Source organism: Pezoporus wallicus, unplaced genomic scaffold (genome assembly GCF_028554395.1).
Source record: "Pezoporus wallicus isolate ANWC-B61680 ecotype Strahan unplaced genomic scaffold, APGP_CSIRO_Pwel_v1 contig_2372, whole genome shotgun sequence".
Lineage (NCBI taxonomy): Eukaryota > Metazoa > Chordata > Aves > Psittaciformes > Psittacidae > Pezoporus > Pezoporus wallicus.
Genome location: NW_026635198.1, coordinates 192,699 through 216,100, shown reverse-complemented (window position 1 = coordinate 216,100; position 23,402 = coordinate 192,699). Strand labels below are relative to the sequence as shown.

Below are 23,402 nucleotides of genomic sequence, written 5' to 3'. Positions count from 1 at the left end.
AGTACGCAGACAAAATGAGTTGAATAAAGGTTTAGCTTATACATCACTCTTTATTCTGACTTCAGGATATTTCACCTTGAAACTCTAATAATGACCTTTTGCAATAATTTTGTGTGAGACAGCTTTACCTACTGATGTAGTACATATGGAGTCTGGTTTAATGTTGCCCTTCCCTTGGCACAGATATTGTCACTGGTGGCAGTTGGGTACCAGTCAGGTATAAAAGAGTGCTGAATGAGACTGGCACTGGTACAAACGATTGCAAATAAGGCTTTTACATACTGCTCTCTGCAGTATTTTTAGTGAGCTCAGTTTTGAATGCTTGCCTATTGTGGCTGCTACTAGCTACTGGGCAATGCCTGAGAATGAATGAAAGCTCACTTTCCAGTAAGTTCAGAAAACAAGTATTGATAGACAGATTGTAATGATATCATGCAAACCAATGCAAAGCAGCAGGAAACTTTCAGTCCTCTTTAGTAATAAAACTCTGCAATGTAATCATGTATGTGATTAAGCTTACTTGCATCTTAAAGCTAGAAAGGTAATGTGTTTGCATACACAAGCAAGTTAATCATTGCTTCATCTAGAACAACCACTACTTTCTTACTCTGAGGCAAATTCCTGCAAAGTAGAGATCAGCCTGTCAATTTAAGATAGTCAGGTTGCATGGATATAACTGTTTTTAATTTGTCTAGAGAAAGAAATAGGTGTTTGTGGAACTTTAGACACTGAATATGCCTAAATTGTCATTTGTGTTTTTATGGGATAAAATCAACTGGCATTTTGTACATAAGAAGTCAGAACTCTCGATATTTGCCTTGTAGACAGCCTTTCCACAGACTTGGTAAAAGACTCCACAAACAGGCCATAAAATAGCAGAGATAATCTCTTTTATGCAGTGATGATCCCTTGTAATTTTTAGCATTGACAAGAAGTGATTTTAGTGTGCTTGGAGTGGGTGAGATAAAGGGTGAGGTGAGACTCATTTTTAGAAAATAGTGAGTCCCATCACTCCATGACAAATCAACTTATTCAACTTAAGTCAGTGCAGCCTGTTGTTGTGACAGGAGAACATGATTCCCCTTTTTAATATGCTGCAAAGTGTATGTGTAAAGACCTCTACTGTACTTTTGTGGCTTATATGCAACCCACGGGCAAAGCTTAGAGGATTAATCCTCAAGGGTCCCTGGCATTCTTAAATTCATGCTTTTGTGTAATCGCTTCAAAAAGTGTCACTTGTGGGTCTTTCCTTGTATTACCATGGCTTGGCCTGTTCCAAACTTCTTGATGCATGACAGGAAAGTGATGGAAAGAAAAAAAGCAGCAAAGATGGCAGGAGGTCTGCATAGATAAACAAGCAGCTCCTATCTGAAATCAGACATGAAAAGAAGTGCACAAGATGTGAAAGCAGGAACAGATGACCTAGCAGCATAAAGATGTTTTTTGATCTTGCAGGTTTAGGAAAGTCAAGGCCAACCTGGAGTTGAGTCTGTTAAGGGATGTGAAGGGCAGTAAGGAAGGATCTACATGTACATAAACAGCAAAAGGAAAAAGACTAAGAAATGACATTGCTGAATGAGGCAGGGAACTTTGTGACAAATGATATAGAAAGTGCTGAGGCACTCAATACTTTCTTCAATTCAGTCTTTACTAGCACCACCAGCTTTCAGAAATCCCAGGTCCCTGAGACCAGAAGGAATGTCTGGAGCAAAGAAAACTCATTCGTAGCAGAGGAGGACCCTGTTTACTCTTTGACAAAATGGACATACATAAATCCATTGGGCTGCATAGAATGCATCCATACGTGCTGACAAAGGTGGCAGATGGGAGAGATTTCTAAGAAATGGAAGAAAGCAAACATCATTCCTACATTCAAAAAGGAAAAGGAGTACCAGGGAACTACAGGCTGGTCAGCCTCACCTCAATCCCTGGGAAGGTGATGGAGCAACCAAACCTGGAAGCTATTTCCAAATACATGAAATCATGCTCAGCCAGCCTGTGGGGCTGTTCGTGGAGTCTGTTACCAAGGCTGTGAGTAAATAACATTAAATGCAAGTTGCTCAAGTTGACTGTTTAGATTTTAAGCAAAGGAAAAAATAAACCGAGACAATTTACTTTGCTGAACTGTCTTGTGATCAAAGACCTATTTTACACCACTGATGAAAGAATAGGAAGGGGAATAAAAAGAGAGGAAGGAAGACAGTAAGGGTGCAAGGGTTTGCAGCTGGCATGTGAAGCCACCTCTGAGAGCTGCTGTCATGGGTGGAGGAGTTGGCAGAGGACCAAGGGTTGTTTTTGTGGTTTGATCCAAAGTGCAAAAGAAATCAGAAGGGCTTCTTTAGATTTACATGCTTTACTTGCATTGTCTTCATCCTCTGGATATCACATTAAGAGTGCTCTCTACTGGCAGTCAAAACTGCAAGCCTTGGCTGCTAATTTTCATAGAATCACAGAATGGTTTGGGTTGAAAGGGACCTTACAGATCATCCAGTTCCAACCCCCCCTGCCATGGGAAGGGACACCTTCCACTAGACCAGGTTGCTCAAAGCCCCATCCATCCTGGCCTTGAACACTGCCAGGGGTGGGGCAGCCACACTTTCTCTGGGCAACCTGTGCAGTGTCTCACCACCTTCACAGTGAAAAACTTCTTCCTAATGTCTAATCTAAATCTACTCTTCTTCACTTTAAAGCCATTCCCCCTTGTCCTGTGATTACATGTACTTGTAAGAAGCCCCTCTCTAGGTTTCTTGTAGACCCCCTTTATGTACTGAAAGGCTGCTATAAGGTCTCCCTGGAGCCTTCTCTTCTCAAGGCTGAACAGCACCAACTCTCAGCCTGTCTTCACTGGAGAGGTGCTCCAGCCCCCTGATCATCTTCATGGCCTCCTCTGGACTCATTTGAGTAAGTCCACATCACTCTTGTGTTGCGGGCCCCAGAGCTGAACACAGTGCTCCAGGTATTCAACTCACCTTCATTCTTTGCATTCCCTGTTCCTGCACAAAATTGCAATATTAAGATAGATCTTATTTTCTCAGGCCAAACATGCCAATACTCCACCACGTGTGAGCCCTGAAGAGAGGGCACGCTGTGACAATGCTCTGCCCTTGTCCTCATGGAAGCAATGACCCAGAGGTTGTGGGCAAATTAGTCATTTACATTCCTGTAGGCAGACAGGCAGAAAAAGACCTCAAATAAAAAATATCTCAATAGTGCCTCAGCTTCACACAGTCTCCCCAAACCCTTTTTCCCTAAAGAATGAACTGTCTTAAGAGGTCTGCAGTCTAGGAGGTTTTATCTGTAAGAAAAGCAGACCAGGACAAATTTATTTCCACCACACTCAAGATACAGGTTCTGGAAGGAAAGGCAAGACACATGTTCTGTATTTTTAACTCAAATGGGGACATGTGGGAGTTACCATGTCCTGGGGAACCAGAATATTCTGGAGGTCTGTCTACATTTGTTTATCTCACTGGCTTCTGCAATGCTGACTATGGAAACAGTGAGCTATTTCAGCTTTTCATTATCTATCACCTACAACCTAGTTTAGTATTTCAGTTCTGTGGTGTTTGTTATTTTAGTTACAGGAATTAATGCACCCCCCAGAGGAACTCGATCAAAGCAGGGGCTTGACAGCTACTGTATGTGTGTCAGATAGTTATGCTGGGGTTTCCAAGAGTCACTGAGATTCAAATACAAGGTCTTCCTGGGACATGCAATGGATAAGGCAACGAAAGTAGCCAGCCCAAGAAAAGTAAACAGCTAGATCACAACACCTGGTTGGAGACTTTGATGATGTGACAAAGCTGGTACTGGTCTCAGCTGGCAAGCAGTACTGTTGGGTTAAAAAGGCCAGAGAATATGTTAGGGAAGGCTCTGAGAGGAATGAAAATAAGCCTAAACAGAAATCATGGAAGCACATCTGGGTGCATTTCCAGCCATAATCCAGCTCCCTACCTGTGTGGCAGAAAAACTTCTACTACCTGTGTGTACCATGTGTGGCAGACAAACTTCTACTCTCCCCATCTGAGAAACTGGAGGCAAAATGTAGTGCAGGAGAAGAGGTCTCCAGAACGCAGGACTGTGTGTGTGCCTTTGCACACAAAGGCCACTTTGCATACAACATGACTGAGTCATTCATCTGCCCAAGCATGTCTCTCCGTAAGAAGAAGGTTCCTGTATTTTTTCTGATGCCAGCACAGAAAAACCTTGAGGCCACCTAGGAAACAGAGATAGGAATTGAGGTCTACCATTTATATTTTTGCCTCTCGATTTCATGGAGCAGCTTGTGTTGTGTGATGCATAATAGAGAATTGAATTGAAGGGAGGGGGTGCACTTGCCTGTTTCATGTATCCATAGAAAAGTAAACTGCATACCTTTACCAGGACGTGAAGGAAGAAGCTATTAAGCCCAGAGAAGAGTGCTTTTTCACTCAGGACTATCTTCCTGAAATCCTGCTGGATAAGAACAGAAGGCTAGGGCCACACTGACTTAGTTCAGACTAGGACCAACTTTGTGAAGTGAATCTTCAAATCATCCCCATGCTTTTGCTCACACAGTGGAGCCCTGGATTTCTCTTGGGTGAGCCTAGACTAGAAGATGTGATCCAGGAGGGCATCTAGCAGACTCTGACTGCTAACAGGCATTCATCTCATGGGTCTGGACTGGTGCTAGTCTAGGGAAGACTCCCCACTGTCCTCATGTGCACTGTGTGGCTCTTGAGCCTGCTGCACCAACTGCTTTGCCTCACTGTTCTACTGCTCCTGCTTGCTGTACTACTAGCATAGCCTAGTTTGCTGCAGACCTGCAGATTCTAGGTCTCTGATAACTTTGACTATTATAAGATTTTAAGTTCTGCTGGTTCTGAAATAGGTTTCATCTCAGGCAAAACATTGTTCTATTTCCCACTTCCTATGTATAATTTTAGGTATATGGACGTATAAGGTATAGGTATTGTGTGTGTGTATATGTATATTGCCCCAGGAAATGACAGTCCTGGTTGGACACTTCCTGATTGCCTAAGCAGCTTTTTTCCAACCAGATTTGCCTATCCCACATGCCCTTGGTCATCATGCTTGTAGTAAGCACAGGTAAAGCCCTTCCCAAATCTTTGCTAGCAAAGCCAAGCCAAGCCATATATATGTACTTATATATATATATAAAATATTATGCATATGGATGTATTTGGAAGCTACATCAACATATATGTGTCCAGGTAACATAGGAGTAAATTCATCCTAGTGCTTCCTCTTATGTAACAGCCTGCCTACCCCTAGCAGCTCATCTCTCTCTGTCACAAAAAGACCTTCAACTTCTTCCTCTGATTTAGGGAAAGAAGTTGCTCAAGCCAGCAGTAGTGCACTAGGCATATGGAGTGGCAGTATAAACACCTGCTAGCAGGAACAACTCCTGATCTGTAAGTGGGGAGGCAGGCTGTTTGTACCTCTTCTACCCTTAGTCACTGGGCACTTTGAGGTCAGTGCTTCATCCATGAAATAACGTGATCACAGCTATGTACAATGACCTGGCCCTCAATTGGATCAGGGCTCCTGTCACCACTGACTGACACAGCTGTGAAAAGATAAAGCAAGGTGCTGACAAGAGAGATATTCTGAGAAATTGCTTTTTTTTAACATAGTATGTAAAAGGTGTGCATTCCAGAGTCCTGCCCTTCTGATTTGTTTGTAGCTAGACATATGTCATTGTTTTATTTCCTGCAGTCATTTCCTCTAGTTCCCTGCAGCCTCTGGTATAAAGTAATCAAATAGTAAAATCCAAAGATTAAGATTACTCATCTCTTGTTGTGTAATTCCAACCATGAGACTCATCTTTCAAGCATGTTCAATGCTCTTCACACTGGGCAACCTGGTGGCTTCTCAGTCACAATCTCCTGGTAAGTTTAAATCCCCAGATATTTATTTAAGAAATTGATATATTAGTTAACAATATTTCTGTGCATACTTTACTTCATGTGTTACAATATTAATTAATTTGATGAAAAGAATCCACTAAACAGAAATTGATATCCAGCAGAGATAGATGAAAGTAGATTCTTAAAAAATCCCAATAACAATGATGATAATGACAGATTTCTATGAATTTTCTAATTAAAAATCAGGGCAGAACATGCTAAACTTGTGTCTGTTCTTTAAGTAAGACTTCTTACTGTTGAAGGCATAGGTTATAACAAAATAGACTGTCAAAAAAAGACTAGCCTTCACATTGAACAAAGATGGGTCAAACAGATTTCAGGTAAGACTTCAGTGCTTAGTATTCTGGAAGAATTAACACACTGGGAAAATATCCAGCAATATATTGCACTTGAAAAGCATCAAGACAAAAAAATAATTAAACACTAAATTAATAAAAACATTAAACCCCTAAATATTTCATATGCTTGTCTGCAATGCCATTATTTACAGTTTGCCAAAGATAAATGGATTATTATAGAAATCACAAAGCCCAACACATAGACCGATAATCTAATATTCACTCATGTTAATTTTCCACAAGTTCCCTGTCATTCATTTTATGAAGAGAAAGAGGTACTTTAAAGTTAAGCCTTCTTCTTATCAGCCTATAATCAGCTCTCTGTTCTGCTCTAGGTACAGTAAGTACTGTTTCTGGCAATGCAACACCACCTGATTCTTCAGTGTTAATTGCCCTTGTGAGTCATTGGCTCTCCTGTGACAGGACATGACTCTTTGCTGTCCTGAGATGGCAACCACCCACAGGCATGCTGTACTGGTGGCATGACTTTGTGGAACAAATTTTGAAAATTACAGTTTTGAAAATTACAGTTTTGATGCTTAAATTTGTTGTCATACCTAGTAATGGTCAGCGATTTTCTGAAAAAAAAAACCCACTCAGTTTGATGGGTTGTAAGGATGTAAAGTTGTACATTATAAGGATTATGCCTTGTCTCAAAATGTCTATAAAAAATTGTCTTGCTGCCTTGTTCCTTTTCTTGAAAAGATGTTTTCTATTCAGCCTGTCCTGTGCATTTAAGTCAACAGTCTTGTGTGCAAAGAATTCCTCTTTGACTTACATGTGTTCCTATTAATATAATGAATCTGTTCTGATAGACCAGTAGTATTAAGGGTAACCAAGGACTGTAGGCTCAGATCTAGGTTTTGCTCTCCAGTGGTTTCTACACAGTGTGCGTCGATATGTGGAAGTTCAACATGCGGTTACTTATCAAGTTTCATCAGTGTTAGGAAATCAAAAGTAGTTTTTCTTCTTTGTTGTGCTTCAATGAGGTTGCAACTGTTCCAGTACATGCATGTTCCATTCTGTTATCTTTGCAGATTAATATTCTGCCCCTCCTTTTTCTCTTTTTTTGTTCTATTCCATGATATTCGACCTTTTTACTACGCTCCCCTTCAAGAGTATTTTTTCTCAGTAATAAACTGTGAAAAGTGGCTTGGAGGTGGAATGTACTTGCTCATATTCTTGCGCATGGTTGTGTCTGCATAATTTTTTGCTCAGGGAAATTTCTTCTTTTTCCCCTGTAAAAGTGCTTTCTCCACACACCATAGTGGTATTGTCCACACCTCTCTGGAGAAAAGCCCAGCAGTACTTGTGAGGTTAAAACCTTTTGTGGAGCCCTTCCAGTGTCAGTCTGGTTTTACCAAAGATGTGGACTTGGATAATTCTTCCTGAAGCTCATGCTCCAGAGTACTGGTATGTGTACTACACCACTGCAGCATACTACATACCTAGACAGACTTGCAAGTCATCCTCAGGCACAAAGTTGCTGCCGCACCTCATTAGCCCAGGGACTGCCTATTCATAATATTTTTGACCTTTCCATCTACCCATTATCATAATACAATGAATAATGATGAATGTGTTAGTTTGGTCTATTGTGTGCCTATAGGATCATGAATAGAAGAATGTTTTAAATGATTACAATTATTAAAGAGCTGCTGGCACATTAACTGGGGACCATCTATGGTGTTAAAGGTGGATTAATAAAAATCTCATTTTATTTCTCTCTGTCTCCTTCCATTAAGCAAATATATGAATGATTCTGACTCCAGAAGTATAGGTGTATAAATGCTTCAAAAAAGTAAAAAAAAAAAAAAAAAAAAAGGGAAAGGAAAGGAAAGGAAAGGAAAGGAAAGGAAAGGAAAGGAAAGGAAACTAACCACCTTTCAGTTAAAGGCAAAAGAAAGATCATCAGAAAAAAGTTACCATATTTCAGATAACCTGTACATATCCTCAGAGGACTTGATGCCAACTGAATCCAAACTTTTAAAATCTCACTTGGGCTACGCACCTTTCCATGTAGAAATGTGAATTGTGCACCACATACATGCTATAAGTTGAAAAGACATATGAAAATATTTACTGACAATTTATACAAAACACAACTCATACTACATTCAAAAAGGCTACAAAACACACGAAATTAGAAAGCACAGTAGCAAACTGCTCTGACTAGAGCTCTAGAAACACAGTCTTTAATAATAAAAGACTGGTAAAGCCTTTTCTGTCCTACACAGTTAATTATGTTAAAAACTGATTTCATATGAAGTTCTTAAAAACTAGAGAACAGAAGAGAATATGTTAGATTATTAAAATTTCTGTTTTATTTCTATTAAGTGGTTCTATTTATTATTAACATATTTCATAATGCATTAGCTTCCGTTTTAGTACATAAATAACTGCAGTTGCTGGAGCTTATATTTAAATGCTAAAATCACAGAGTTTCAATTCACGATATGTAAGGTTCTTACATATTATGTAATCCTAGATCCTAGAAAGATTTATATGTATTGTTAAGCTGATGTGCTCTGAGTAATCCTGCTCAAGTCAAGTGGACTGCTCATAACGTGCAAAGTTCATCAGTATGATGATGTCCTCACTGCAGGACTGGAGCCAAACTGATATTCTTCCCTGTTATCCAAAAAATATCCATTGCCAACCCCAGGATTTACTGTGCATCTCTGAATTGCAGCCTCTAAGAAGTAGTACAAAGCCATCATACCGTGACTGAAAAAAGAGAATAATGAGTGTTGTCCAAGGTTCAGAATGCAGTTGTGACTTTTGTTTCCTTCCAACAGACCAGTCAGATCAGACCCTCAGGTTTTATGGCATATCTGCTCCTTAGTGCGTGGAAATTCTGTGTGGTCCCTCTGGATTCCTTATTATTCACCTTTAGAGCCAAACACTCATTGCAAGTTTGAAGAGATCAAACATCCCATTAAAGGAAATTTGTGGGATTCTGGGTTTTGATGCTTGTGTTCTTTTTACACTAGAATTGAGGGTAAATGTGGCACCCTGAAAAAGGACTTCAAAATTTGGCCTATACAGAGAGGGAAGAGAGGATTACCACTTTACCAAAATCTTTACTTTCTCTGTTGTCAGTGTCAGAGTTGTGGGATACATAGTTGCAGTTTCAAGGAGCTTCCCAAGCACACAGCACGTATCTGAGAGGCAAACTCAGTGTAAATATTGGCACCATTGTTTTCCTCAGGTGTATTAAGAAAATAAATAAAATCATGAGCAAATTCTGTGTGCTCTCTCTCACAGTTAATGAACAGGTGCTGTCTGTGTTAATTCCACCACTTTACCTATAAACACAGTTTACCAAATAAAAGTGTTATTTATGATGCCCAGTAAGAGAAAGTTCATGGAGAAGGGCTAAGCAGTACAATATTATTTTACCATGCTGAAATTGGAGTAATGAAACATAAGCCATATATCATTGCAGTATTTCACTCCTGGAGGTGTTCAAATTACACTTTTCCTCTCCTTTCTTCTCTTTAGTGGTGTTGCCTACCTAGGTTATAAATGCCCTTTTTCCTTTTCCTCCTTTTTTTGCTGTACCTGTACAGCCTTCTTGACCAAATTGACCGAACACCTTAGAGCAATTAAGGCACTTTTTCATGGTAAATTCTACAAGATCTTCCCAAACATTTATTAAACATTTGACATCTGCAAGCACCTACTCTTCACCAGTAAACTTACCTGTTTTCCTTACAATTCCCTTCAGACTTCAGGTACTAGCGTTCCTACAATGCTGAGCAACCTGAGACCAGTCTTGCAATGCAAACCCAACCCACATCACTTGCTTAGCACTAGAAATTGGTGCAAGTGGATCTTTCACATACCTGGGCCAACTGCTGTAACCTCACAGCTGGAGAACAATGGGTAAACGCTGCATGTGGAGCCCACCCTCCAAAAAAACAGAAAATTCACTGCTGCGTTTTTCAGTGGGGCTGCCCAGGTGTCCAAGTCCAAGTAAGAGTTTTGAGTTGCCACCCTTCACCTGGTAAGGGTTCTGAATTAGACAGATTAGCCTGGATTAGTTGGCTATGACTCAATTACTGCCATGGGCACAACGGACCTGATTTGGGGAAATTAGTTTAATTTATTGCCAGTCAATTCAGAGTAGGGTAATGGGAAATAAAACCAAACCTTAAAACACCTTCTCCCCCTCCTCCCTTCTTCCTGGGCTTTATTATTTCGAATTCCCTCCCTCCTTCCCACAAGCAGCACAGCAGGATGGGGAATAGGGGTTGTGATCAGTTCATCACACATCATCTCTGCTGCACCTTTCTCCATAAGGAATGACTCCTCACACTATTACTGTGCTCCATCGTGCAGTTCCTCCCATGGGAGACAGTTCTCCATCAAATTCTCCAACATGAGTCTTCACAAGCTGCTCCAGTGTGGGTCCCTTCCATGAGTGCAGCCCTTCAGGAACAGACTGCTCCAGCGTGGGTCCCCCAATGGGTCACAAGTCCTGCCAGGAGCCTGCTGCAACGTGGGCTCTTCTCTCCATGGGGCCACAGCTCCAGCCAGGAGCCTCCAAAGGCATGGGCTTCCCATCAGGTCACAGCCTCTTTTGGGCATCCACCTGCTGTGGCATGGGGCTCTTCACAGGCTGCAGGTGAAATCTGCTCCACCATGGACTTCCATGGCTGCAGGGCATAGCCTGCCTTGCCATAGTCTGCACCATGGTCTCCATCGTGATCTGCAGGAAGATCTGTTCCGGGATCTGGAGCACCTCCTTCCCTCCTTTTGCACTGACCTGGGTGTCTGCAGGGCTGTTTCACTCATTTTAACTCCTTTCTCCGGGTACATCTGCTCCTGCGCAGTAACTCTTTTCCCCCTTTTTAAATACATTATCCCAGAGGTGCTACCACCATCACTGATGGGCTCAGTCTTGGCCAGAGACAGGCCCATCTCAGAGTTGGCTGGTGTTGGCTCTACTGGACACAGGGGAAGCTGCTGGCAGCTTCTCACAGAAGCTACCCTAGTAGACCCTCTGCTACCAAAACTCGGCCATGCAAACACAACAAATTGTGCGTGCTTTCATTTTGTTATTTTGAGATTTTAATTTCAATGTCTCTAGGTTATTTTACTCTCTTTCCTTGCATTTTAGATATTCTTATGTCTTCTTGTTTTATGATCATCTGAGTCTATTGCATACATATCTTTGAAATACTGATTGCCTACCAATGTCAAGGGATGCTTCTCATACAAACAGCATTTGAAATCATATTCTCTGTTAATGTCATGGGTAGGTGGGAAAAATGCCATCAGCACCACAATAATCAACTTCAATAATGAGAAGATGCAGATCACATGGGAAGCAAGAGAGCTATTTCCTGGAGAGAATGTGTCATTTTCTTATACGTGAGTATTTGTAATACCTGTTCTTTTCTTCTTATTTACTTTGGTAGGCTGAAATATTTAAGTTGACTCTTCTGCGAACTATACCTGAAAATGTTTTTAGCATTTGTTCATCATCCAGAACGAAACTTGTTCATCTTCATAACCTGCTACAGCAGTGTACAAGTAAATAAGCCTGCTGACCAGCCAGTCACAGCAGACATTATATGAAAGTTTTGACTCTCTCCTGTCAGTGTGCTAAATGCTTATGCTAATTACACTACTGAAAGTGTTTTTTCACATATGTGCATATTTTTCTTATTAACTGACTACATTAATGACTAATAGAAATTGAACGTTTTTGTTTAAGACAGTCACAGTGCGTGATCTTCCCTTTACGTTCTGGGTACTATATGTGAAAGAACTTTTAACAGTACAATCTTGGAAACAGGTTCATGAAAGCATCTGTTTGAGAAAGTCATTCTCTTTTTTAGAAAATTAAGGAAACTTGATTATTTTAAACTGCATAGAAACCCAGGGCTGGAAAGTCAATGAGGTTTGGCTAATGGATTCCCTCACACTACTATGAAATTTGCTACTTCAAGAAACTCCATATGCAGACTTCCCTTGATAGCATCATTTGAAAAAGAAAGAAAAGAAAGAAAAGAAAAAGAAAGAATAACAAAAAGGAATTAACTTGTGTTAACTGGTAAGAGTGTTCCATTCACCAATATTATTTCATTCATAGATTTGATGAAAGCACGTACAAAGTTTGGAAGCCATGTCCCACATATTTGTTGGATCAAGGTTATAATTCTGGATGTCTTTTTAAGACAGAAGGACCCACCCTTGCCATCTCTATCAGGAATAACAATGGAAGTGAAGAGCTTTTTTCTAAAAGACTAAAATCTGATTTTTATAGTAAGTGTATAAATCACAACTACTTTTGTAATCCTAGTGTCTTCACTGATTCTCTAGTTCTCCTTAGTTTAAGAAGAAATCAGTTATACTGGTGTACAAAATATTCTTAGTGTGTGTGTCAAAATAAACTATAGCTATTTCATATTGATTTTCCTCCCTTGGGGTTACTAGTAGTTACTCAGACCTGTGTGCAGCGGCAGCTAAATGAGATGATACAGTCAGATTTGTCCCAAAGCATAGTTTAAAAATCAGACCAAAAATACTAAAGTATATGGGTGTGACAAATCTAGTCCAGGCCTGCTCAGTATTCACATCAGGAAAATGAATAAAATTAGATAGTTTCTTGTCTTAGTTCTGCTTGTGTGATCTCATATTTTCAATTTTCCATTCTTTTTTCATCTTCCATGTGATGCAAGGCAGCAAACTACTTATTATTGAAGAGGCTGTCATAAAACCACCATTGGATGACAACAAAATTAGTTGAGTCACTGTGGTAGAGTCTGACAGAATAAAAGACATCCTTCTACTAGTAGAGAAAAGATGTTCCTGTTTTTCCTGCCCCCAAATACATATTTTACATCTAGTGTGAGATTAGTTTGTCAAAATCTTGTGGAATTTCACATAATTACATCATTTAAAGTGGAAAAACTTTTTTTCTGAAAAAATAATGCAGAAAATATACAATGTAGAATTATCTGGAAAAAAATCCAAATATATTATTAACATTTATTAATAATGTTTTAGCAAAAGGGATGAAACAAAAACCTGTCATGGTATCTAACTTTGAGAATGATTTTGGATCTCATAAGTTTACCAATATCTGACAAATTATGGAAAGCTGCAGCCTGATCTTCCAATTTTGTCTATTAAATATGCACTGATAGGAAAATGAATTTCAGAAGGGTTAGGTAACAAACCAAAAATATCAAGGATAGGACTTCAGTCTTTAAATTAGGAAGGCAGAATTTTTATAATACAAAAAAGCAACTAGAAGGATTGAGAGAGCAGATAACATTCTTCTGACCTTTGTATTTTCTGCTACTGAAGATTACAAGCTTCATAGATCAAACCATTGCATGCATTTTGGCTCATCTGAAATAGTGAGGAGTATATTCTGTTGTGCACAGATAGGCACCCAGTGCTTTTTGCAGATGCCAGACTGTACCCCACATAGCCTCCAGCATCTGCACAATTGTGTCTTGTAGATTTTATGGTACTGAACTTGTCAGTCCTTTTCCAGTTAGGAAGTCTCTTTCTTCCTCTTGATTGCAGGGAGTATGAGGAGATTATAGCTCTTAAGTACACGCAGTAGATTCCTGACATGAGATAGCGTCTACCTTTGAATGTGGCACCTTGAACTGTGAGCTGTGTCACCATGTCAAACTCCATTTTGATGTTTAATAAGCAGGTGAGCTACAAAAATGCACCCTCCAAGAAGAAAGACCACCTTGTTCACTTAGTACTTAGAAACATCAAGGAAAGAGTAACAATAATTTTAACTGCAAAATACTTCTTTTTAAGAGACTATAGCAAAATTTGTTTCTCTCTTCTTAGTAAAGCCCAATCGACCAGAAAATGTGACCTTCTTCTGGAATGATGACACCGTTACTGTAAGCTGTAATACGCCAGAGAGAGCTGTGAAGTGCTTGAGACTTGAGCTTCAATACAAAAGCAAGTTTGACAAACAGTGGCAAGTGAGTTGGATGTGACATTTTTAATCAACATTGGAAGGGAAGTAGCATCTCCAGAGAACGTAAAATAGAGTTGTTTTCAAATTGTTCTCCCATCCTATACTTTGATATATTACTGGTAGTAGAAAACAGTTGGATTTTTAAGACCCTGGATATCTGTCGTGACAGAAAAAAATATTTTTTGAGTTATATCTTGTTACCCAAAGAGATGAGGACAATCTAAGGAAAGGTTATACATTCAAAATAGAAGATCTTTTGGAAGAAAAGCAGAATGCAGAGTAGAGAAAAGAAGAGAGAAAATAACAAATAGAATGAAAGAAAAGAGAGGACATGGAATTTTTATTTATTCAGAAATTAGCTGTTAAGAATTTCAAATATTATTTAACTGACTTAAGCTTTCCATTCTTAAATATAACTTGTATATACTTTTTGAATTGAAGTGTCTTTGCATATTGTAAATATGCAACTGTAACAGTGCACTAAGTAATGATTGTTGACCTACAACTCAGTATCAGACCATAAGGAATGGATATGAATAGTGAAGAGTCAGTCAAGGAACAGAATTTCTCAAAACTCCGAGTAGTTAAAATTCAGTTCTGAGGTTTTGGGTTGGCCTATCCTTTATCCTTGTTGTGACCATGACTGGGTATAGTATTCTGAAGCACCATCTTGAAAACCAGAATTAATGATGATACACCTTCCTTCTCAGTCCAGAACTTCTAAGTGTTGCAGTGTTGAAGAGCAAGGCTTTGATTCAAGAAAATGCTATTCTTTCCGGGTCAGACTGAAGAGGCTAGTGCCCTACTGCAACGTAGTTAATTACAGCAGTGACTGGGAAGCAGAAACATTTTGGATGAATGGCACCTTATTAGGTAACAGTTGTGCTACATTCATATACTGTCTAAGTACAAATGGGGAAGGGGTGATTGCAGGCTGGGACGCTGGGAACATGCTGTAAATTAATGTTGCATCTTTTGTTATCGAAGAAAGTTCATGCGGATGTCTAAATGCCCATGTTTAAGTGGTGTCCATTTTGATCCTGATGGGCCATAACACTCTCAATTTATGCCATAATCAGCAAAGTTGAGTATCATTATCTGTGTTACAATTGTGTCTAGGGTTCAGCAATGACATAGAAGTGATGCATGGGTGTCCACATAAGATATGTAAACATCAAACCTGAACCCTAAGAAAGCCCTTGAAGCCCCAGTTTGAAGTCAGTTTGTTTTGAAAATACATCCAGTTGAACTACAGGACCAGAGGTCATGGAAGTCTGATGCTCATAGATGCATTCCAGCACATTCGTGTCATATCAGCTAAGAACGAAATGCCACCTACTAGGTTTTATCAAAACTACCAGGTGTTCAGTGTACCCAGATCTGAGTTCTCAAACATGCAGTGGGCTATTACTCAGCTGAAGAATATCTGTATACACAAGCTGGTATGAAATCTCAAGTAAGTGTATCCTGTGCACTAGTAGTAGGCACAGTGCTGAACTCCAGAGGAACGTCTTTCACCATGCAAATGGTGAACCTGCAAATATGTCCTCTGATGTGGTGGCAAATGCAAGCCAGAAATCAGAAGACGATGTCACCCTGTGCACCTTCTGAGAGGTGCACTCATAAAAGCCCCTAGCAGACTAATTGTTTAGTCATTCTGGGAGCCCCTGGATCTGAAGTGACATTAACACAGCCCCTTCACTGGGGTAAGCACTTCAGGACTTTGATGAGTTATTGTTCACCCCAATCTAGCATCAGAGGAAGCTCTGAACAAAGCTGGATTCAAGAAATTTCACAGATTCTGAAGACCTTACTTTCTTTGTGGCTCTCTGGCAAGCTGACGAAAGCAGGCAGGCAGAACAGGCTGGATGGTTTCTTCAGCATGAATAATCATTTAGTTTTTATAGCATTTATGTGGAAAGCAGGTCAGTAGCAGCAGGTAGAGTTTTGAGGTGGCATTACAAAAGCTGCAGGATAAACAATGAGAATGCTAAAAGTGTACAAATGCGTTAATTTTACATACCTGTGTGTTAGATGATATCCTGCCACCAGTTACATTCTGGGCATTGACACTTGTGGTTTGCTGCCTTTTTGTTTGCTGAGATAGATAGGGGAGATGTTGTTTGTTTGTTTGTTTTATCTTGGGAAATAAGACATTCAGGCTACATGTAAAATCTCAGCAGCATTGGCGATTGTGAGTCAGTGTATATAATATAGATCTTAGCACAAAGCTGCTTATCACTGTCAATGCAATGTGATGAAGATGTGAGAAATATTCAATTCATTCATAATGCACCTACTCCTTGCCTGTGAGCCTGCTCCTTTGTCCTGAACCAGGTCAATTTAGATAAATAAAAACACAATTTTCTTCTTTTGCAAGATTTGGGGAAGGATGGCTTTTCAATTTCAATTGAATGATTGAACTTGTCTTGTTTGTTCTTAAAACTTTTTATTTCTGTTTTGTTTTAACAGCATTCAATGTTGTATCGTGATTAGAAATTCTGTTAAAGAAAAATAACTTTTTCACATACATTTTTGTGATTATTCTTAGGTTCATGTAGTGATGATATAAAACCTCAGTCAAACACAGTAATTGTGTTAAGTTTTTTGCTGGCAGTACTTCTAATGATGCTTATCCTCTTGATTCTTCTGTGTCAATGGCAGAGGTAAATATAATTTTATTGGTTACTAATAAATAGCCATGTCATAAAAACAGAGTTATGATTCAGGATCAAGTCTCTTAGCACCAAAATTCTTATCTGATAAAGTCATGCATGGAGACCTCATAGCAGCCTTTCAGTATCTGAAGGGGGCCTATAGGGATGCTGGAGAGGGACTCTTCATTAGAGACTGTAGTGACAGGACAAGGGGTAACGGGTTAAAACTTAAACAGGGGAAGTTAGGTTGGATATAAGAAGGAAATTCTTTCCTGTTAGGGTGGTGAGGAGCTGGAATAGGTTGCCCAGGGAGGTTGTGAATGCTCCATCCCTGGCTGTGTTCAAGACCAGGTTGGACGAGGCCTTGCTGCCCTGCCCACGGCAGGGGGGTTGGAACTAGATGATCTTAAGGTCGTTTCCAACCCTAATGATTCTATGATCCTATGATTGTATGATTCTATGTGGAAGTCAGTACCTTTATTACTATTTGAAGGATAATGTATACTGGCCTTCCAAAAACTAATCCCTTAAATTATAAAAAAATGAACGGCTCTGTTAAAAAACAATATTTCGGGATAAAATTCTGTCTCTTCCATTTAATTACTTCTCTTTTTCAATAATCTTGTTAAATTATGAAAAGGCAATTAATTTGGTTATTTCTTATGAACTGACATTCTTTTATACAATTTTCGTGAGACTCAGTGTCTGCTTGCTGTAGGCTGAAGTAAGCTTCCATGCATTTGACTTTAATAAGACTGTATCAATATTTGGATTTGCAGTTGAATGACTGTGTTCAAGTTTAGAATCTAGACTTCAAAAAAAAAAAAACAAAACAAAACAACAACCCACCAAATAGCAAAGAACCCTGCAAGGGCCCCAGGTTTGGCCTTTTTGAGAGAAAATTAAACAAAACCCAAAAACTCCCTATCTTCAGAGTTGAAAGTATGCTGGACTCTGGTAAACTCTTCAGATCATAAATTGAGTTTTTTTCTCCTATAATTCTATGTTTCATGTTTGCGTTTGCGTTCACTAAGTCATCCAGTACAGCTGGCTTCTGCACCAAGTTCATGTCTAGGGGAATGTGACCAGGTGTCCTGGGTTCAGCAGTAGCAGTCATTTTTCTCCTTCTTGGTAGCTGGTGCAGTGCAGTGTTTTGACTTTCGGCTCGGGAACAGAGCTGATAGCGATGTTTTGGTTTGGCCAAGGACTTTGTGAGCCTCATGCTCTGCCAGGGAGGAGGGGAAGCCGGGAGGAAGCAGAGACAGGACACCTGACCCAAACTGACCAAAGAGGTATTCCATACCACAGCACGTCATGCCCAGGATGTAACTGGGAGTTAGCCAGAAGGGCTGGGAGACTGCAGGGTTGGAGGAGGTATCGGTCGGAGCTTGGTCGGGCTTGGGGGCGAGTTATCAGTCAGCTGGTGCTGAGGTGTTGTATTCTCTTCCCTTGTTATTTCCTTTATCATTATTATCATTGGTGGTAGCAGTAGTGATCTGTGTTATACCTTAGTTACTAAACTGTTCTTATCTCAACCCGTGGGAGTTGCATTCTTTTCGATTCTCCTCTCTGTCCCGCCGGGAGCAGGGGGAGGGAAAGAAAGGGGGGGAAGTGAGCGAACGAATTACCTGACTGGGTTTAAACCACGACACCAGGGAACGTAAATCTCTGACTACTGCATGGAGCAGAATTGCACTTACCGGCTAGTTGGAAGTTTGTATAAAGATCAGATTTCACTAGGATGGGGTTGGCTGGAAATCTAGCAGAACAGTCACTCTTAGCCTCATGGTTTTATCACACTGTTATAATTGCTTTTTGACTTTAAAACACATCCAAAAAAACCCAAGCTTAGAGTACTGTCATATAAAATATATTTGTGGCTACAGAAATGTGCTGAATTAGACTTTTGTATGAATGATTACACTACAACAAAAGTCAATTTGTATTTTATTTTCCTCTTTGCAGGCTTCAGAAGTCAGTCATGCCTTTTGTACCAGACCCAAAACACATATTTGATGATCTCTTCAGTGACTATAATGGAAACTTCCAGGTACATTGCTATCCTAGCAAGTCTGTAATCTCTGCAGTGTTGAGAATAATTTAAAAGTAAATACTGATACTTGCTCCGCAAAGAAAACCCAGTCTCTGACCCAAGAAAAAAGCCCTTCCCCTCATGCGACATCACCAAGAGGATCCACAGAACGAATACCAGAGCTCATACAATCAGTGCAGTGCTGCTTTATGTTTGTGAAGTGCTGTGATACTTACTTTTGAACCAGCGTTGGCACTCATGCCTTTGGAGGCATGAGTAAGCAGCATCCTCTCTTAGCCACAGAGGTGTATGGGTGCTAAACCTTTAGACACAAAAAGGATGTCAAATGTATGGGCCACAGTTTTTGCTTTCGTTTTCTTACTGTTCTTGAGTTCATTACATAGCATATGTGATATATTTTTCTGTATTAAATTGGGCTGCCTTTATCTTAATTACTATTAAGTTTCCTCTAAGTGGAGACAAGTCAAATATTTACATCTTTAAACCCAATGACAATATCAGAGAGTAGTAATAATGTTTCAGTGCAAAATGAAACTTTCTATATATAAGATAGCTTTAAACTGAAACTGAAGAAGAAAGAATGAAATGCAAATTAATACTGAAGTTTTAATACAGAAAAGCTATGTTGCCTAAATCTCCATGTAAGCTCAGTCTTAATTCAGATGAAGTCAGGACGTGGGTCAAAGAATGCATGAGTCCTTCAAGGAAGGAATGCCAGGTGTTTAACACATTCAAGGTTTCTTAAAGGCCCTGATTAAATATGAAGTTGTATTTAACGTGGTCTCAATAGCAAATAAGAGTTTGTATGCATTTGTGGAATCCTGTCTGCTTTACTGCTAGTCTGCTTTACTTGTGTCCTGCTATATTATATCCTGCTTCTCTATATTGCTTCCTTTTAATCTTCTTCACTATGGCTTATCCTGTAAAGGTGCCATATCTAAAGGAAAATCGGTGTCTGTGCAACCAGGTCTCTTTTGACTGATATCTCAGTCCCTGCCAACATCAACATTTTCATTTTCCTAGGAATGGATAGACAAAACTGATCATGCAGTGGTGCAAACCAAGCTAGAATATGAAGAGCCAGAGTGCATCACCGAGGCAGAAAGCCCGCAAGAAGATGAGAAGAAAAGTAAGGAACACAGGCCTCTAGAAAAAACCTTCACTTTTTCGGGAGCAGCTGAAAATAATGACCCCAAAGAAGCTCAGCTTGCTGTCTGATGCCGATGTCCAACACTATAGCTTCTTTTGCTGGCTTCCAAATTTTAATGAATGATGACATGTATGTGATCTTATAAAATCCACATAATACAGAAATTATTAGGAAAGTACATGAAAGATCCTGATGAGCTTAGGGGTGTGGCTAAATACAAAAGGTTGTCATGAGTAAATTTGCATCAAGAAAGGCTGTGTTATCTGGTTTCAAATCTGCACTTTCCCAGCACTTAAGATCATTTGGGTAGGCTCAGTGTTTGAAACAAGGTCCTAATAATTTACAGAGGTAAGATTTATTGTTCTGATTGGGGTTTCTTAGACTAAACAGAGCCACATTTTCCTGTGATGGACAGGAGAGAACAAGAGCTCCTCTGTAATATGGTTCACAGAGCCAAGACTCAGTCCTTGTGCTTATGCAGTACGCAGAGCAATGCAAACTGAACTGTTATTCTTTCCCAACAAAAGAGAAATAAAGGGATTTTTCTGCTAATGGTCTTTGTTTCATGAAGACCGGACCATAATCTGCTCATTTGCACAGTGATAGGATACGGTGATAGGAATGCAGTGATAGGATACTCCTTAGACTAGAAGTGCTTGCTTTTGTAAGCTGCTTCTCCCACTGTGATCCCTGTGCTGCACTGCAGGCATCAGAGGTTTTATAAGGAATAAGCCCCATGTCTAAGAACAGAAGGCTCAGGATGTACAGTACCGAATCACATTTTATCCTGCAAGTAGGCAGCTTCTTCCACAACAGCAAGGCTTCATAAGCCTCCTCTGAGGTCAGGACCTTAGCATCTTACAGTCTTTGCATGACTAAGCAACTTCTTCTAGAAAGCTAAAGTTAATTTTGATCAATATTTATGTTTAACTCAGTTGCATTTATCTAAAATTGGGTTTTAGTGCAATCAGAAGATGTAGACCCAAATTAGCAATTATCATTTGTATTCCACATACTGGCCTTTTGCTCTCAAAATACGTTTTTAAGTTTTCTAAGAATACTATCTTTTAAAATATGCTTAATTTTAAATTTAAAATGAAATATACTAATCGATTACATTTTAGAAAAAAATCTTGACTAGTCTGAGTTTCCCTCTATCATTTAGGTTACATGATGGTTGAACACAAATTTTGTAAAAAAGTTTAAGTGCTAAAAACATCTATGATATGGGTAAGGTCTTGTAGATATGCTATGATTATATGTTAAATTAGCTCCAATTAGTTACCTGTCATTTACCTATTTGTTAGTCATTAAATTACCTTATCAGTTGACTAAGCTTTTCCAATTGCACACTTTCATAGATTAATTTACAGTGTACCTTGGAAATTTCATGTTATCAAAAAATTACAGCAATGAGTATACTTTTAATTCAGCGCTTAAAACACTTTAACTCCAGAACTCTTTGAGAATAGTAAACAGTAACATGGATCATTAGGTCTCAAGATATGTTTCTAAGTGACCCAGTGTTTAAAATCCAGAAATTTTCTGGCCAATACCTTCAAAACTTAGCTGGAAGGGTAGTTCAAGCAAATTCCCTAAGTTTCTCTAGACATTCCCCCAGATTTGATTGTTCACTAACAAGAGTAACATCCTAACAAAGGATTTCCAATAATCCTGAAAATGTCTCTGCCTTTTCCTACGTAGAACAGATGTGTTCAAAATTTTTTGGGCCTTTTTTACACCTCACATGTCTGGAAATATTTTATAAAGATAACCATAAAAAGTTTCAACAGCATTGTAAGAATGCAATGGATTTTGAACTAATTCAAGCTGCACAAAATTTGATGAGCAGAAGTTAGCTCAGCTGTTCTCATCTGGTATAAATTAGCATTATTGCATAAGAACCAAGTAAGTTACAGTGATTTACAACAGACAAGAACTTGTTCCAGTAATGGTTCAAACAACAGTGGGAAGTAAAGCTGAGAATGCATTGCTTAGTTACCTCATGTTTGAACCATGCACACATATGGCTGTCTACAGAGCTAGCTAGATACCTTAATTAAACCACTTTCTGTTGAGCAAATACTCTTCTCTCTGAACACAAAATGTTTTAGCATATTTTCCAATATTTTACTGTGGAAAAAAAAAGAAGAAAGTTATGCTGAAGTGTGCTCTTTAAGCAATGTTTTTGAACTGAAATGTTAGTAAATTGTTTTTAGTACAAGCTATTATATCTTGTATTATACTTTAGAAAGATTCTTTTTGTGTATGTATACAACAATATTCACATTTTATATATCAGACTAGAAATAAAACAAATACAAACCCCACATAACTCAAATATTTATGTTTAAAACAACCCTTTATGAAGAAAAAAAAACCACTGGGAATTGTTAAAATGCAAATCAAAGCATTTTTTTTTCCCCAGAAACTTCCATTCTTGTCAAATTCTAGAAAAATGTCTACAGAATGATGAAGAGCACAATTTAAGGAGCAAGAAGTGTCCTCTCCCAAATTTCGATGATGATTTTGTCAAACATTGTACAAGAAGACACATATCCAAGTAGCAAAACTCATTGCTTGTGGGTTTTGGGGAAGCTGAGGGAACCCAAGCATGTCACTGATCTTTGCTCTCCTGGAAATGCTGTAGCCCATCTCTGATGAGATGTAGAGCCCACTAGCCCTCAGCCACACCAGGCAGGCAATGCTTCCTCAGAAAGGATACCTGGTGCCTATGGCATTCTCTGCCCCAACTCCTGGCATGAACAGCAGGGAGCCAGCACTCCTGGGCACACTGTGGCTTCACACTGAACCACTGCTCAGTGGAAGATCAATGAAAATATCAGAGTATGAAAATATGAACCCACATAAAAAGTGTCTGAAGGGTGGAACAAAATGTCACGATGAAAATATAATTGTATGCTTTCTACACCAAATCTAAGAAGGTTTAGGTGCATCTGACACTTCAGAGAGGAATACTAGCAAGCCAGATAAGTTTGAGAACACAGTTTTCTTTCAGTTATGTTGCATAACCAACCACCCCAACCTCATTTTCAGGTTTCTCTTTTAGGACATACTGAACCAAATAGTGACTGTCTCTTATATAGGCTATAGACTTGTGAGGGTATCACCTTGGACCCAAGCCATTCAGGAGCTGCTTCCAACAAAACTCTATATCTTCTAAGATTGTGACGAACTGATGCGTATTACCTTCCTGTTCAAATAAAAGGCACTTTCTTTACATTATAAAATGAATCTTTCTCATGTATCTTTGCCTGTTGGCCTAATGTTCATTTGACAAGAGAGTG

At 39.3% G+C, this 23,402-nt stretch overlaps 1 protein-coding gene across 1 annotated transcript; it reads left to right on the top strand.

Annotated features, from left to right (window-relative positions):
- The first annotated feature begins 5,725 nt into the window (after positions 1-5,725).
- On the top strand, positions 5,726-20,820 carry CRLF2 (cytokine receptor like factor 2). Its single transcript, XM_057411592.1, is given in 9 exon segments — positions 5,726-5,891; positions 11,536-11,647; positions 12,372-12,544; positions 14,099-14,238; positions 14,945-15,107; positions 16,786-16,900; positions 18,857-18,941; positions 19,968-20,151; positions 20,154-20,820. Coding segments are annotated over 9 exon segments (1,134 nt in total). The 5' UTR covers positions 5,726-5,815; the 3' UTR covers positions 20,240-20,820.
- The last annotated feature ends 2,582 nt before the right edge of the window (positions 20,821-23,402 follow it).